The sequence below is a fragment of the Rattus rattus genome, chromosome 1, assembly GCF_011064425.1.
Source record: "Rattus rattus isolate New Zealand chromosome 1, Rrattus_CSIRO_v1, whole genome shotgun sequence".
Lineage (NCBI taxonomy): Eukaryota > Metazoa > Chordata > Mammalia > Rodentia > Muridae > Rattus > Rattus rattus.
In genome coordinates this window covers 254,721,629-254,739,307 of record NC_046154.1, presented here as the reverse complement: position 1 = coordinate 254,739,307, position 17,679 = coordinate 254,721,629, and the positions used below count along the sequence as shown (strand labels likewise).

The 17,679-nt window shown below is 43.0% G+C and overlaps 1 protein-coding gene across 1 annotated transcript in view; it reads right to left on the bottom strand.

Annotated features, from left to right (window-relative positions):
- Atxn10 (ataxin 10) overlaps positions 1-17,679 on the bottom strand; it is a 122,122-nt gene that overhangs the window by 83,335 nt on the left and 21,108 nt on the right. The window contains exons 2-4 of the mRNA XM_032919020.1: positions 16,626-16,817; positions 11,814-11,896; positions 2,285-2,381 (exon numbers count right to left, since the gene is read on the bottom strand). Of these exons, the coding sequence (XP_032774911.1) occupies positions 2,285-2,381; positions 11,814-11,896; positions 16,626-16,817 (372 nt within the window). The remainder of the gene's footprint in view (positions 1-2,284; positions 2,382-11,813; positions 11,897-16,625; positions 16,818-17,679) is intronic.

The following is a 17,679-nucleotide window of genomic DNA, read 5'->3' as shown; positions in this document are numbered from 1 at the left end:
ATGTGCCTACAGACATGTACACATACATAGACAATTATAAGAATAGATCTCAAAAAAGACAATGAAAAGTTACATCGACTTAGGACTCAGAATTGAAAAGAAAGTAACATTTGAATAGAGAAAAAATGAAAATGATCACATTTCTAAAGCATATTCTTGTTAGAAAGAACAAAGAGTCAAAAAATGTAAAAAGACTATAAGCATCTGAATCACGGTCATAAGGGGCAGATTTGAAACAGAAGAACTTGGGGGCAAGAGCCATAACACAACTGCTAAATCCTATCACCTCCATACTCAGTGAGAGTCATGCCTTGGCTCATCCCAACATCTGGTTTTTGTCCCCACATAAACTTCACAACTCAGACATAGTGACATACACTATTGATGGCAGGATTCAAGAGGCAAGGGTAGGTGGCTGTCTTGTAACTTACAAGGCCTAGCCTGGTCAACATATCAAGTTCTAGGCCAGGAAACCAGAGCTACAAAGTGAGACCTTGTCTTTAAAAAAGAGTGATGTGGGCCAATGAGATCACTCAGCTATCAGGGTGCTTGGTGACCTGAGCTCGGTCTCCAGAGCCCAGCAAACTGAAAAGAGAGAAAAAAGCAGCCTGACCCAAATGTGCTGCGGGAGCTTCTTTCCTCCCTACTGGCACAACCCAGCAGGAACAGTGAGGCCTCAGGCCCAGCTCCAGTCAGTAAGAGGGACCAGGAGGAACCGAGGAGAAGTTCTACCCTGTGCCTCTCTCTCAGGGAAGCGAAGATCAGCAAAGACTTGAGACCCACAAACATTGCACAGCTAGTTCTATAAGTAAGCCAAGCTCAGCCTCCATCGCTGTCCATAGAGTCCTACTTATACCCTCCAAACATCACGTGTCTTTTACGGCCTTGTCTCAGTACGAGTCTTGCCTCATCACATGTCTTAGCTCCTGTACCTGTCTCAGCTGACATCACCCTGCCAATCAGCCCAAGTCCCCGGGAACAGCAAGAACCTGTAGCACACCACCAGAACTTTTTTGATGTGTTTTTCTCTAGGGAGTCCGGACAAATGCGGCTCAAGTACACAATGTAAGAAGGACCAATATATGTGTGTTGTTAGTAAAGAATGCTTTATCATGTGTCTTTTCATGTGTTTGCTTTGGCAAAACATCCTTTCTCCTATGTCTACTTCAGCTAAACATTGCTTTATGAGTCTGCCTTAACCTTTCCCATGTCCACTTCAAGAAACACTCCACATGTTTGTCCCAACAAAACACCATCCAATTGACTTTCAAAAAACCCCCTCTCTTCCACTTCAATACAAGGCCAACTCAAGGCACTGGAGTGACAGTCACTGATGTGCTGCCCACACTGATAGAGTCTGAGCTAGGAGCTTGACCTATGTGACCACTACATGGCGTCTTCCTATTGCCAGCACACTTCTGTCACCAATTTACATGCTAACGTAATGTTCAACTACTTACAAATTAATAGCCAGTTTTTAAAAAGTAATACTCAACATGAAACCAATCCAGCATCCAATAGATATAACCAGACCTGTTATAGATTTTTTACAGCAGCCGTCGGACTGGTAAACCAGTCGTCTATTACTAAATAAGCGCACAGCCAACTCTTAGCACTGACAATGAAACTGAACTCTCCTCTCCTCACAGTAACAGACAGATTGCCACACTTCTCAGAATGAACAGTAGAACTGCTATCCCCACTGCTCACACTCATGAGCATGTCTACTGTCCAAATCCCACAATCCTCCAGTATCTACCAAGAACAGTACTGAGCCATGCAGTACACAACAGGAAAAAACAAGGATTAACTCTGCGCTTATTTTATGTCTTATGTTTGTGGGGTTTTTTTCTTAATAAATTTCAGGGTCCTTAATTATTACTTTCCCCATGGCATTTCTTTCTTTTTTCTTTTTCTTTTTTTTCTTTTTCAGAGCTGGGGACCGAACCCAGGGCCTTGAGCTTGCTAGGCAAGCGCTCTACCACTGAGCTAAATCCCCAACCCCATGGCATTTCTTTCTTAAAAATAAGCCAGCATGTTCCCCAGAGCCACAAATCTTTGTGCAGCTCCACGACTATCAAATATGTGTATCATGGAACCACCACGCCAACCAAGGTACAGAACAGTGGCAGAGCCCGGGGTCTCCTCCATACCCTTCCTAGCCAACACCCAGGATTCTACAACTATAGTCTTGGTTTTCCTGCTTTTGAACTTCATATAAATGGACTTATAACCACAATTTTTTCAGGAGCCAGTAAAAACAAAATCTTAACACCATACTTACATGAAGAGTTCTGGGAAGGCGTGGACCCAAACAATGGACTGGGAATCTTCATTCCGTGAGGCAACGTTGCCTAAAAACTGCAGGCCACAGCGGAAAGCTAAGGAGACAAAAAAGTAAACAGACTCACCACAACAAATAGATATATCTTAGTAAGACACGTTTCCCAAGTTATTGAATAAGAGAGTGGGAACAAGAGGAGAGAGAAGAGGGTGGAGGGAGAGAGGCAGGAAGGGGAGGAGGGAGAGATAGGAGAGGGGAAGAGAGAGGAAGAAAGTAATCAAATATTGATTTTTTGAATGATTATCTAAGAGTCTCACTCCACAATGAAATTCTAAGCATGAAATTAATATGCCTCATCAAAACACTTTATAAAATTAACTTCTAAAAGATTATAAACTCAATATAATGATATGAAATATCACTTGAATACATGCTCCAATTAAAAGAGGACTACAAATTAGGTAGGTCTGCCCAGGTCTGTAACCAGGGCACTCCAGATGCTGAGGCAGGAGGATGATGCTAATAAACAACACGACAAGACCAGTCCAACAAAAGCCTATCTCAAAACAAACCACAGATAAACTCAGGAATGAATTTTTAAGTGCTACAAGTTGTTTAAAACAAACATACCTAGGACATAAGCCTATAGAAATACTGCAGGTTAAAGAAAGCTAAAAAGAGACAGACCAAATATCAGTCCAGAAAAAAGAAAAAAGAAAAATAGGCCTCTTAAAATTAGACATAAGCCTTAATGCAAAATATGTTACTGAAAATAAGCATTAGAGGCTAACTTATCAAAAAGATATAAAAAACTTATAATTGGAATTCAGACAAAGGATAACAATACATCTCAAAGATCTGAGTAAGATTTAATAAAAACCTAACTGCCACTTAGAATACAAAGCGGCAAAGCACTGGCCAAAGCTGGGGAAAGTGACCACAGCGAATGCTAGGGAGTGGGTGGAACTCGGACTACCATTTACTGCAGGCGAGAAGGGAACATGGTGCCCTGACTTTGAAAAGAGTTCGCCAAATTCTCACAAGGGAAACACAGAAAGTCACAGCAACATCATTAACAAAGTATCAAGACGTAAGTAAAAGTGAGGTTGCCGGCAGCAAGGCAGAGATTAAAAACTACCAGGGACCTCCATTCAGGGGCTGCTTTAGCCTAAAGCTAGGTATAAACAAAAAATCCGCAGTGCACTCAGAATTTATAATGGCCAGGCACAGTGACAAATATTCTTTTTTGAAAGGAAGTCTAAGGAATTTGCAATCACCACTTAGGAAGAGTACAAATGCATCACTGCCAGCAAGACAAAAGATTCAGGGGTTAAAAAAAAACCAAACAATTCAAAGTATCACAGCCCACCCTTCCAATGAAAGGCTAATGTATGTACAATATTTTAAATGTGTAAGTTGTCTGCATTCTTGAGAAAGCTTATTTATTTGCAAGGTTTTTTAATAATCAAATTTACAAATTTTAAAAAGAGCTTACAAAAGTTGCTTCAGCAAAGTCAGCATTTAAAACGGTCCATAGTTCTACATACAGGAAACAGTCAAGCACAAAGACATCGGGCTAAGGGATACAAACGCTGATACACTGGACCTATGTTCAAGACCCTGGGCTCAGGGGAGGATGACGTGGGACCAGGACAAGGGTTCTGTTTATAAAAGTACCAGGATATGGAGCTGGAGAGATGCTCAGCAGTTATGAGCACTGCTGCTCTTGTAGAGGATCCAGGGTTCCCAGAACCCACATGGCAGCTGGCAGCTACATATGACTCTAGTTCCAAGGACTTGGACATCCTCCACGTGGTACACATATACATGCAGGCAAAAGAGTCATACAAGCAAGTCTAAAAAGAAAGTGTTTTTAAGTGCCAAGATACAAGTACACCATCTAAGAAGGAACTACAAGATAAGACGGAGGCATTGAAGTACAACTAAGTAAGGAAAGGACTATCCAGTGCACGTGACTCGGCTTCTATATATAAATTAAATATAACTTGTCAGATCCAAGTAGGAGCATGCACACACACACACACACACACACACACACACACACACACACACACACACACCACGGTCATTGCACATCCCAGTACACAAGCATATTTGTTGGAAACTTAGTAAAACCATTCTAAAAATGTGTATGAAGATACACAGGGCTGTTAATAGCTATGACACTGTCGGAAAGTAAAAAGGACCTGTGCTCAGACTACGGGCTAGTGCAGTTAACGGAAGGTACAACAGGGTGGAACCAAGACAGGACTAAACACAGCAGTGGACTAGAACACGAACTGACTGGAACCTAAACTGGCAAAAGCATTAGCAGCAAGTCATTAAATAAATGACAGTCTATATAAGAATTAGCAGTGGGGTGCCTGGGTGTCAGCATAGAAACTCTGACAATGCTGTACTTCCTCACACAGGACAGAAAATTCCATTCTACCACTGACCTGAACATGAAGCACCCAAATTAAAAATTTGTAAAAACACTGGAGAGCTTTTAAATATTAATAAGCGTTAAATCTAGTAACACGGGCTGGAGAGATGGCTCAGCGGTTAAGAGCACTGACTGCTCTTCCAAAGGTCCTGAGTTCAATTCCCAGCAACCACATGGTGGCTCACAACCATCTGTAATGGGATCTGGGGTCATCTTCTGGCCTGCAGGCACACATGCAGACAGAAAGCTGTATGATGTATACATAATAAATAAATAAATAAATAAATAAATAAATAAATAAATAAATATTTTTTTAAAAAAATCTAATAACACTTTTTCTCAGACAATACCATGTAATAAAAAGGGAAATATTGGGCTGGAGAGATGGCTCAGTGGTTAAGAGCCCCGACTGCTCTTCCAGAGGTCCTGAGTTCAATTCCCAGCAACCACATGGTGGCTCACAACCATCTGTAAAGAGATCTGATGCCCTCGTCTGGTGTATTTGAAGACAGTTACAGTGGACTTATATATAATAAATGAATAAATCTTTTAAAAAAAAAAAAAGGGAAATATTACCACAGAATAGGAAGATACATAAAATGTACAACTTCTTTCAGACTCACAGCATATTCAAAGAGTTCCTAATAAGCCTTTGTTTTTCTTTTCTTTCTTTTTGAGACAGGGTCTCCCTATGTAGCTCTAGCTGTCCTGGAACTCACTCCATAGACCAGGCTGGATTCAAATTCACAGAGATCTGCCTCCTCTGCCCTCTGCCCTCCCCCCTCTGCCTCCCCTCTGCCCCTCTGCCCCCCTCTGCCTCTGCCCTCCCTCCGCCTCCCCTCCGCTCCCTCTGCCTCCCTGCCCCTCCTGCCCCTCTCCTCTCCGCCCCCTCTGCCTCCTCCGCCCCTCTCTGCCTCCCCCCTCCCCCTCTGCCTCCTCCGCCCTGCCCTGCCTCCTCCTGCCCCTCTCTCCCCCTCCTCTGCCCTCTGCCTCTGCCCTCTCTGCCTCTCTGCCTCTGCCTCTGCCTCTGTCTCTCTCTCTCTCTCCCTCTCTCTCTCTCTCTCTGCCTCTCTCTCTGCCTCTGCCTCCCAAGTGCACAGATTAAAGGGTATGAGCCACTACACCTGGCTGCAAACCATTTTTTAAAAGACAGATAAGCCAACAGAAAAACAGGCAAAAAATAAAGTTTTGTGAAGAAAAAAAATTGATAAGACCCAATATAGGAAGCCAGGGATGAAAAAGTACTTGATAGCAAGAGAAAACCAGGAGGCTGCACTCATCTACATCCACTGGGCTGGCACAACTTACAGTTAGAAAGCGACAGCAGATGGTGACGGTGTAGACGCCCAAGGTTCAAGAGTCCATGAACTGTTAACAACAGGACACTGATAAACAGAGTTGAGTGGTACCAGCTCTTCATTTTGCCTCCTAGCTCCAAACAAAACTTCAGTGTCTGCTCTGTGAAAGTGGGGGCAAAGGAGCTCTGTGCCAGCAATGCCCCCAGCCTTACTGGATGCCCTCCTCTGCTCTGCTCTAGGGAACAGTGTCTGCAGGCCCCGCTCCCACAAAGCACTGCATCAGCAGTACTAACGGCCAGAACCCAAAACTAAATAATTTAATATAATTTAAGGAAACTGAACACAAAATTTATGTTTGTTTATATCAACAGATAAAAACACTGAAAAAGGAAAAACATTTAAAATTTAAGGGCTTCTCGTAGCCTTTCATAGAATTTTATTTCCTTGTCTACTCTGAGTCCTTAAAAATCAGTCCATACTAAGTGCATGTTGGATGCTTATAATATAAAAGTACCAACTGTTTGCCAGGGAAGCCACAATTTTAAAAGATACTAAGAGTTCTACTAAATACTTTGGAATATTGACACTCAAGTTTAAATGTAAAAAGCCAAAGGACACTGAGCGCAGCCCAACAGTTCCTCAAGAAAAAAAAAAAAAAAAAAAGAAAGAAAAAAAAAAGAAGCAACAAAAACCTCTGAAAGGGGTTGGGGATTTAGCTCAGTGGTAGAGCGCTTGCCTAGGAAGCGCAAAGGCAAGGCCCTGGGTTCGGTCCCCAGCTCCGAAAAAAAGAACCAAAAAAAAAAAAAACCTCTGAAAATTCAAAACAGGACTCTGGGAAAGCAGACTTAAGATGGCCTGGGCACAGGCAGGGAGGTTGCAGCAAGTGAAATAACAGTTTACTTCAGCCAACAGCCTATCAACTAACTGGCTTTATGTAAACACTAGGAACACTGCAAAGCCCCTAAAAAATGCCAGCATTATTTTTACAGATTAGGAAAGAATATAAGCCAAAAACAACATCAATAGCTCAATTAAAATAACTCATACCTGTGTTTACATAATATATTTGTCAGACCACTGCAATTATTGCCTGAAAATAATACTCTAAATATTATTTTGACAGTATAATTACAGTCCTCACCTCAGAAGCAGTAACAAAAAACTGGCACATTTACCCTGACAACAGTCTCCCTAAAATAAGGTTCTCAGAGAAAGTACTGAGATAGTGAAATCAAAATGCTTTTTACAATGCTACTTCATAGGTTTGAACTAAGGCACTGTGAAAATAAGTTCTGGGTTTTTTTATTAAATGCAAATGTCACTGTTGAATTCCAAATCAAACCCAAGAACTTTCCTATTGGCCCTTTCTCAGAAGGTGGTGAGAAATCCGCTAATTTCCCTTTTTCTCCTTGCCTCTCTTTCAATTCTGCTACAGAATACAAGTCGGAGACTTAAAATGGACACAGCTGAAAACTTCCAAGTAGAAAATGCTCCCACTACATGGACTAGGAGACCCAATATTGTCAAGATGGCAACTCTTCCCAACTCACCTGCAGATTCAACAGAATCTCTAGTGTCTACAAGACATTACTCAAGTAACCTCCACAACTCAAGAGTAAAACACAATCAGAAGGGATTTAAAAGGAAGGAAGAGAGGAAGAGAGGGAGGGAGGGAGGGAGGGAGGGAGGGAGGGAGGGAGGGAATAAAAGATCCAAACAAACATTTCTCTGAAAATGTATAAATGCCCAACATACACATGAGAAGATGCTCGCATCATTAGTCACTTGGGAGATGAGAAGAAACCCAGGCTACTTCACGTCCACCTGGATGACTATAACCCCAGAGAGAGAGTCTGCGAGGACATGAAGGGATCAGAACGCACACTGGTGAGTGAGTGTGAATGCCTCCAATGTCTTGGAAAACAGGTTAGTGGCTCCTCAAGACATGGCAACTGGAAAGAAGGCTCAGCAGGTAAGAGTGCTTGCTGCTCTGACAGAGGACTAGCAATCAGATTCAACTCCCAGCACGCAAGTCAGGCAGCTCAGAACTACCTGTGATTCCAGCTCCCAGGGACTAAAGTCCTCCTCTGGCCTCTATAGGCAACATACATAAGACGAATGTACACGAGTTTACACACACACACACACACACACACACACACACACACACACACACACGGAAGGGAACAGACAGGCACAACAGTCAGAGAGAGAGAAGACAAAGAGGCAGACAGACAGATACAGAGACAGAATGAATCTTCTAAAAAATAATGTTTAACATGGTGGCATTCAGGCTCATCTATTCTAATCCTAGGTACATGCTTCAAAGAAGTAAGCACGGGCCCTCAGAAAAATGCATGTGCACATGAACAGTGTTAATTCCTCACAGCCAAAGGATGAGAAGAGCCTGTGGTCATCAACTGATGAGGATAAAAACAATAAAGTACAATCTAATCCAGAGGAATAACATTCTGATGCACGCTACAATGTTGCTGAAGCACAAGAGCATTCGAGACCCACGTGCTCTACAAGTCCATTCATAAGAAATATCCGGAATAAATTAAGTCCATAGAGATAAGACATAAAACTGTGATCAGCAGAGGCAAGAGAAGGAAAGGGAGAAGAACTGCTCTCCCTATACCACTGAGCATAAGAAAACAGGCTAACTGTGTACAGGTATTAGTTGTGGAATATTGTACTGTTCTCAAGGCCATTCAGCTGTCTACTTTAAAATGGATGGTTTTATGTTAAGTGAACGGGGCTGGGGGACACTGCCTAATATGCCCAAGCCACTAAGTTTACCCCACAGAAAAAAAATCAATTTGTTAAACGGATAGCATTGAAGCTATCTAAATTATAACCAACTCTTAATGTATCCTTTATACAATGAGCCTAAGGCTAGGATACAGCTCAGCAGTAGAGGCCTTTCTACCGTACTGAAGCCCAAGGTTCAATTTTCAAGGCCATCAAAATTAAAACAGACAGACAGACAGCCGGGGGAGAAGGGGATAGGAGGGGAGGAGACGGTAAGAGAAGGGAGGGAAGCAGAGGGGAGGGGAGGAAGAAAGAGAAAGAAAGAAGAGAAAAGACATACAGGGACCTATTCTGACATCAACCGAGGTATCCTTCACCACATAACTAGGTTATGAAACCATGTTTCGGCATCTTCCCCTTTCTATTTTTCTTAGGTTCTATCTGTCTCAATGAAGAAAGAAGGAATGAAGCAATCATTTATCATACATTGTAAAAACGAAATAAAGCTTGCACAGGAGATTTGGAACAGCACAAAGAAAGAGAGGGGGATTCAGAATCAAGGAAAGTGGTTTCATGGTGGAGAGCAGGAGACTGCACTACATGAGAAGGACGCTGCGGGGCAGGGGAGCCCATGTGATGCTGTGGACAAATGGATAACTTCAAGAGAAAACCTTCTGGGTGGTGACGGCCGGTATCCAGGGTTAAGGGGAGGGACTAGCCCCACACTAACAGCTCCATAATCAAAGCATTTGCCTGTGCCGTGCTTCTGCTGCGCCTGCTCAGGACCGCACCTTTAGAAGAAAAGCGCACGTCCGCTGACAGCTGACACTCTGTCAGCATTTTCCGGCAATTACAAGGTGAAGTGCATCTGAACAGTGGCTGAACGACAGACCTCACAGACTTTGGAGTTTTCCTGCAGCTCAATGAAAACTCTTACTTTATCATTGGTTTTTAATCCTCCAACTCTGAGCACCAAGGACAAATTATAAAGCAGTGCTTCAAAGAATCCTTTAATACTAAGTATCTTTAAAATATTTTACAACTCAATTCTACATCCACCAACCTCTTTTAAAAAACTGCCACTCAAAAGAGTTTAGAGCAAAGCCATTTGCTGTTTATGAAATCTTAAATGACGTAGTTCACTTTAAGACACCAGTACTTTATGTCATCGGATGACTGACATATTAATTGATTGAAGGGGGGCTCTCTAAAACAAATATTAGGAGCCCAAGACAGCAGTGAAATGAATCACAAAGGATAACACTAGGAAATGGCACACAGCAAAGATACGCGCCAGCAGACACTCCTGCAGCGCATGACACGGACTCACTGCCCTGTCTGGGATTCTTTTGGTGCTTGTGAGAAAAGAGCCCCACCTCTTTCCTCTTATCATCCACTGGGATGGGTATTAACATATGTACCCTCATGTTATATAAGAACAGGGATTAAGAGATACTTATAAATTGAGTCTACTTTTTATTGTAACAATTACTTCAACCTATAATCTACATATCCAACAAGTATGAATACTTATAAAGATTATATCAGATAATTTATATTTATTCATAATGTCTCAATGCCTTGAATATGAAGGTCATGTATAAAAACTATTATTTATTTAATGATGTATTAAGATAATAACTTTCGTACAAAGCATTCATGCTACTAGTACAAAAATGTAAATGCTTTCAAAACAGTCTAAGAACGTTCCAGGTTTTCAAGCTAAGAAGCCGAGTACTGCTCTTAGTCCCATATCAACAGCTGTTAAGAAGAGCTAACTTCCCTTTGTGTCACTTGAGGTAACTGACTGACTACAGACTTAGTAACAGGGGTGTGAGCTCCTGGGTAGTCACCAGTGGGAGCACACCCACTGTGATAAAATACCAGAGAGAAGCAGCTGAAGGAGGAAGGATTTATTTTGGCTCACAGTTTGAGATGATACAGTCCATCATTGAGGGGAGCACAGTGACAGATGGAGCAGCCTGTGGCTAGAGTAGGAGAAGTTAGAACCGGTTACACTGTCTGAGCAGTCAGGAAGCGGGGAACTCAAGGAGACCTGGAGACGAACTGTAAGCCCTGCCCTAGGGCTGGTATCAGCCAGCTAGACTCCATGTTCAAAATGTTCCACAACCTCCCAAAACAGTGCCAGCAGCAGAGGACCAAGTGCTCAGCACACAAAACTGGAGGGCGTTCACAGTCAAATCAAAACTGTCTGTCACATATGTAAGGATCACAAGCAGTGAGTGCACCAGTCATCCCAGGCCACTGCAGCAAAGGACCAGGGCCCCGACAGCTTCAAACTATTACTTTCCACCATGGCTCCAAGTCCATGGTGTAGTCAGTGCTGGTTTCTCCTGATTCTTCTCTTCTTGACTTTAGGCTGCAATCTGCTTCCTGTGTCTTACATGGTCTGGACCTATGTGTCCTACTATTCTTTTCTCAGGAAGACTTCTTCAGTGAACCTCCCTACAATTACCTCCCTACAATATTATCTCCAAAGACACGGATGTGAATCTTGCTGTGGTCTGACTGTCCGAGTCCTTCTGAAATCCACATGCTGAGATCAAATCTCCGAGGTGTTGGCAGTAAGTGACGAAGGCTGTGAGGGATAACTAGGTCTTGCAGTTAGAGCCCATTAGAAGAGGCCAAGAGCTCCTCTGCCTCCTTTTGCCTTTCTGACACAGCAAGAAGGCACCTTCATTGAGCCAGAGAGCAAGCCCTTTCCACATAAAAATCATGCTGAAACCCTGAAGTTGGACTTCCCGCCCTCTAGGGTGGTCAGTGTCTGCTTTATTAATTACCTAAGCTAAGTATTTTGCTGCAGCAGACAAACAGACTAAGAGAAGCCTCAGCCTAAGAAACTAGGAAGAGACAAGTCGGCCCACAATAGGACGGAAAGGAAGTCACAGCGACTTGTCTTCCTAGTAACTCTTCATGAAATTTTATTCATGAAATTTCATGACTGAAAACTCAGAGCATTAGCTTTAAACAGTTTTCAAGGTAATAATTCATTAATTATACTGCACATTACCTGTCAACAAAGAGTCTTGTTCCACCCGAAGTTCACGAAAGAGAAGAACCAAATCAACGGCAACTCCAATGGTATCCAGGTTCCTGTATTAAATTTTAAGACATAATTAAACCAAATATATGCTCTTCCCTAATACTGACTCTCAAATGCTGATTCAATGCACAATGCCAATCAACAGTTCCTACAGTGGGCGGAGTAACAGCTTCCAGAGATCTGCACGTCCTGATTACCAAAATCTGTAATTACTACATTATCTGGTAAAGAGAACTTTTCAGACAAGCCCAAACCAATAATCTTGAGATGGAAGGACTGTGCTGAGTAACATGGAGTCCAGTGTACCACGAGGCTCCCTACAGAAAGAAAGCTGGAACCAAGAGAAAGGAGGCCAGCTGCCAAGCACAGTGGAAGGGCTGAAAACCACAGGGCAAAGAACCTGATTCCGTCCCACCGCCTCTGGAAGAAGTGCACCAGGCCATCCCTGTGGACTGCTCAACCCCAGAGCTTAAGATAATAAATGTGTGCTGTCTAAGCTTTTGGTAATATGTCACAGTCACAACAGTAAAGTGACACAGACCTGAATAGTGGGGTGCTGCTGTAACAAATACCTAAAAAAAAAAAAAAAAAGGCTTTGGTCAGTGGGCAGAAGCTAGAAGAACCCTAAGCTAAGAAGTTTGACAGAAAAAATCATGGCACCACAGACCGACTGCTGGAACAAACACGCGCATGCAGGCACAGCTGGCAGCGTCCGTAAGGGGATGAGAGCATGTTATTAGAGACTACAGAATGGTGATCTCTGCTGTGTGGTGCCAACAATCCTTGGACAGCATCCTAGAGCTGTGTGGAAAGGAAAGAGAAGAGAAATGCCTTACACTGCCCCCTGAGCTGTGATCCTCTGCCTACTGTGTTTGAGAAAAGATACTTGTTTCCCAGTTTTACAGGTCCCAGATAAAGTGGGACTTTGTCCCAGGATGGATCACTTGTAACTTAGCTAATTACGGGATTAGATGTGGGATGCCTAGCTAAGGGGACTTAGAAGGCATTCTGAACACGAGCTGCTGTAATGGGTTTACAAGGTGGGGACCTTGGGATCACAGAAATGTATTCTGAATGTGATAGATATGAGTGTTTAAGATCAGTGGGTGAACTGGGATAAGCAAAACAGGTGAAACTCCTTATCTGTTTGTTTGTTTGTTTGTTTGTTTGTTTGTTTTTAAGATACTCTATATGTGCACGAGACACAGCAATAGATTCAATCTCTAGTTGGTCTTTGTCCTGAGCACCTGGCCCAGAGTTCCTGAATGATGGGAACTCAGTCACATCTGAGTTCATGCTATAAAAGCAACTCAAGCATAGCTACGGAATGGTGTCCAGCTGCCAAGGGACCCAACTGAGAAACTTTCCGTCTCAGAGAGGAAAAGGAGATGAAAAATGAACCCAGAACCACAACTGAAGGTTTAGTTAACCATGTCTGTGTAATGAAAACTCCACTGAAAAACTAGCAGTGGGGTCCGAGGACGCTGCATGTTGGTGAATGCATCAATCTGACAGGAGACCGCAGATCCAGGACACAGGTCCTCACCGGCCCCTAGACCTAGTCATGTGCACAGTGCACAGCCTTCTACCTGGATGTTCCTAGTACACATCCATTATAATGAACCAGAGCCTACTTCCTTGAGTTCTGTGAGTTACTAAAACTGGTGGAGCCCTTAACTTCTGGTCAGTCATACAGAAATGGACACCTGATTTCCAGATAGTATGACAAATAGCAACTTTTTGGTCCCCTAAAGTGTCAGTTCCTTGACCCCCAACTGAGCTTGGAAACAAAGACCAAGAGTGTTTTTCAGAAACTCTCAACAGCTAGCTGCACCCCAATACTTCTTAGCACAGCTCCAACTCCTTTATCTGAGCTACACCTCCATGTACCCCTATAACCCAATGAGCTCTTGTAGCTAACTGCTGTTCTCTACTGTCCCAGGCAGCCAGAAAGACTTCTTTTTATTAAAACTGTCCTTTCTGTCCATGAAGAATGGCTGTGTTCTGTGATTTCTTGCTGCACCTACTTATAGCAAAAGCTATTCAGGAGTGAGCCTTTTAAGTTATGACTAATTCCCATAGATAGATAATGTCAGAATAGAAGTGAATTCTTAAACATGCAGTTAGTATCAGAGATTCAGAATTGGTGTCAGCAAATACACGAGACTATTTAATGAAATTCAAATTTCAGAGTTTAAAAACGTAACACAAATATATCCACTCTGTTCACATACTGTTTGGTTGATGTCCCATTACAATGGAAGAGTTGAGAGATGTGACAGAAACCCCAAAGCTTAACTACCTACTAGCTGACCCTATACAGAAACAGTACAGTGATCCTAGCAGCAACGGTTATATTTATATGCAGTGCTATGTATGTTTTGAATAGTTTTCCTGGGTACTTCCTGAAGTATCACATGACTCAGATATCAGTCTTTGCTTTGCTGTATTATATCCCATGTCATTAAAAAGAGATGTGGGCTTTAATGGCATCTTCTGAACATGGAATGACAAAGGAAGAAAACACACACACACGCACACACCCACACACACGAACAGGAACACATACATAAGGATGTTTTGGTCTGAATCCTGACTAGCTCAGAAATACTGGCTTTAGTTTAAACTATCTACAAAGTTCCCACTGGAATCTTTGTTAGTATTTCTGACTAAAAATGTTTTTCTGGGAACTAATGCCTCAAATGATTGGAGTTTTTCAGAAATCAACAACAATAATAATGTAATACTAGAAACCAAACCAAAAGACAGGAAGCTTAGTGCTCTTACCTTTTTATTTTTATGGGTGCCAACCAAAAGCTGCCCACAGTGAGAGCTAACCGTGACCCAGTGCACTGCCCTTGCCTTGATGACCAAACCATAGACTGATTATTTCACTTCACATGGCATTTGTTTTTCTAATGTTGCGATTTTTATAGTAGCATACATTGCTTAGAACATAAAACACACATTGTCCAAAGCAGACAAAAGCAACAGCAGCACACGCAGAAGCAGCACACACTCACTATTCCACTCATCCCTGGGCCAAGGAGTCTTGCCTACCAGTCACTGCTGTTACCATGTGAGAAGGGAAAGGTGATAGTCAGAAGGGCTTCCTCCATGTGCACAGGGTCCCACGTCCAAGTTTAGGTGACCGACTACAAGGGTAGAATCACAGACAACAGAACCTTGTGTGGGCTCAGCAATGGTGGGGGCTTTCAGCATGGAGCTAGAGAGAGGACCTAGCTCCCTGTCCATCAGTAAATGATGTCAGGACAGGTTATTTCACCTCTCTTAAGCCACAGTTTCTGCCACTGAAAAACTGGAAGGAAGCTGGAGCACACACACTACTCTTCAATGTATCCCAAGGATTAGGGCAAGAGAGTGCAAGTAAAGCACCCGACCCAAATGTGCTGCTGCCAGAGTTCCTTTCCTCCCCACCGAGGCCAGCAAAGACGCCCACGTGCAGGCTCCGCTCCAGGCTCCCTGCCCTTTCTGACCTGGAACTGGCATCCTGGCCCATGTTTCCAGAACATAAAGTTATGCTTTAAAATCCTGATATTGGGGCTGGAGAGACGGTTCAGCAGCTGAGAGAATTTGCTGCTTTTCTAGAGTTTGGGAGCTCACCTACTAGCTCCAGCTACTGGGGATCCCACACCCCATCTGCACTCCATGGGTACCCCATAATATACATGTGGCAGTCCCATAAACACATAAATAAAAATAACCCTTTAAAAAGGTTTTAAAATTAATTAGCTAAAAAAGCAAAATAATAACTATTAATTATGGTTATTTATATCCATTTCCTGCAAAGAGACGGCAGGTTTGTCTCAGTACTGATGTTAAAACAACTCCAGCTTTTTTTCTTCCTTCCCTTTCATCTTAAAGAAATCTCATTAATCATATTAAAGCCTCAGGTATAAGACTGTCTAAGCAGCCAAGGGAATCAAATGTCTTCTGGACCAGCTCAACTTCACCCATCACAGCTGTGATGGAGAGGCCTGGAGGCCCTTTCTACCTGCAAATCCCGGGAAGAAAGGTGAGCATTCTGCTTGTGGCTTCTGACTTCATTTCAAATAAAATATTCTAAAACGAATTTTTAGTAAGAAGCTGGTTTCATGAAAGCACGAGGAAAAGGCAGGCATGGTAGTTACATCTCTAATCCCAGCCCCCGGGAAGCGGAAGCAAGGGGAAGTCTGAGTTCGAGGCCAGCCTGGTCTGTAGAGTGGGTCTCAGGACAGCCAGGCCTACTCAGAAAGACCCTGTCTTGTGCAGGGAGGGCATTGCACCAGCGGAGAGAAGCTCAGCTCTAGGTATGGGAGCTGTACAAAGGAAAGAGCAGCAGAGAGCACCCTCTGCTCCGAACTTCTCAGAAACACACACAGCTCAAGACAGAGGCAAAGTGCTTGGAGCTTTAGATTCTAAAACAGACTCAGAAAAATATGAAATATTTTTGGTCAATGTAAATACAGGGTAACTTAAACATCTGAATTAAAAGGGGGTCAAGAATAACATGTGAACTTGGACTGGCAGAACTTAGAAATACAGAACCAATGCCAAATTCAAATCACTTTTACATAAGGAATCAAACACCTCAATACAAGTTACAAATTAGAACAGGAAAGCTGAATAACCCCTCTTGTTAAACAAGAGAATACAAGAAATAGGGGTGTTTCCCTGTAAGGTAAAGGACAGTTTTATAAAGGAAAAAAGTGAGCAGCACTATAAAGCAAAAGCCTTAACCAACACATAGGAAACACTTGGAAGACCGCGCGTCACTACCTGATTGAATTCTGGTTCACAGAACACTCTATACAAGCATTACGAAGGCATCTGAAGCACTCGGTGATCAGCTGAAGACTGGAAGCCAGGTGCTCCACTTGGGAGGGATCTCTGCAGGCCAGCTCAACAGCCTGAGTGGATTTCTTTAAGATATCCAGGACTCTCTGGAAGATCGTTCTGGGTGCTGTTTCCCTGGAAGAAAAGAAGGTTGTTAGAAACTAGAAACTAGGAAGAGAGGGATGGAGGGAGGGAAGAAGGGAAAGACAAGAGAGACTTCCAAATGCCCCATCCCCCAAATTCTCTACTACAAAGGCAGGGGAAGCTGGATTGATCTGCTGCACCTCCTTCATTATGACACAGAAGTTGTGGGCTGCAGTGTAAGCTGAACACTACTATGTGTAGGACTGCGGTTATCTTTACATGTGCTCTCTCACACTGCCTTTGAAATAGTCTCAAGATCAACACTGTCCTCTCCATTTTACAATGGAAGGAGTTGCTTGCCCACATCACTTGGCCAATAAATGCCAGAGTCACAATTCCAATTAAAGTTCTCTGATCCCAGTACTTGTATCCCAGGACAATCCAAATCCAGCCCAGATGAATGAACTCTCTTGCTTATGGATCTGCCACTACCCAATATGGACCTTGCATTCGGTTATGGGAAACAACATTCTAGAAGGACTGAGAGGACAAGCAAGCGTGTCATCCACTCCATAGATCCCAGGAAGCCAGCAAGCAAGGGGTACAGTACACTTTACACATGAGAGGGAGGGACACGGGGAGCAGGAGGGGCTGTGTGTGGCAGCTCCCCTACGAGAATGGATGCCAAGCAGAAGATGGCCTACAGCTGCGCTCTCAGGCACAAAGTCTTCACGAGCCTCTGTCACACCAGAAGGATACCCTACTATCAGTCTATAATTCTGAAGATGGCAATTTTTGGATACAATTTGGTACCTAAATGAAAGCTAATTTCCTCATCCTATAAAGCCCCTAAAGAAACAGCAATCTGCTTTTAAAGATAGAAGAAAACTGCCATATTGGACATTTAAGACAC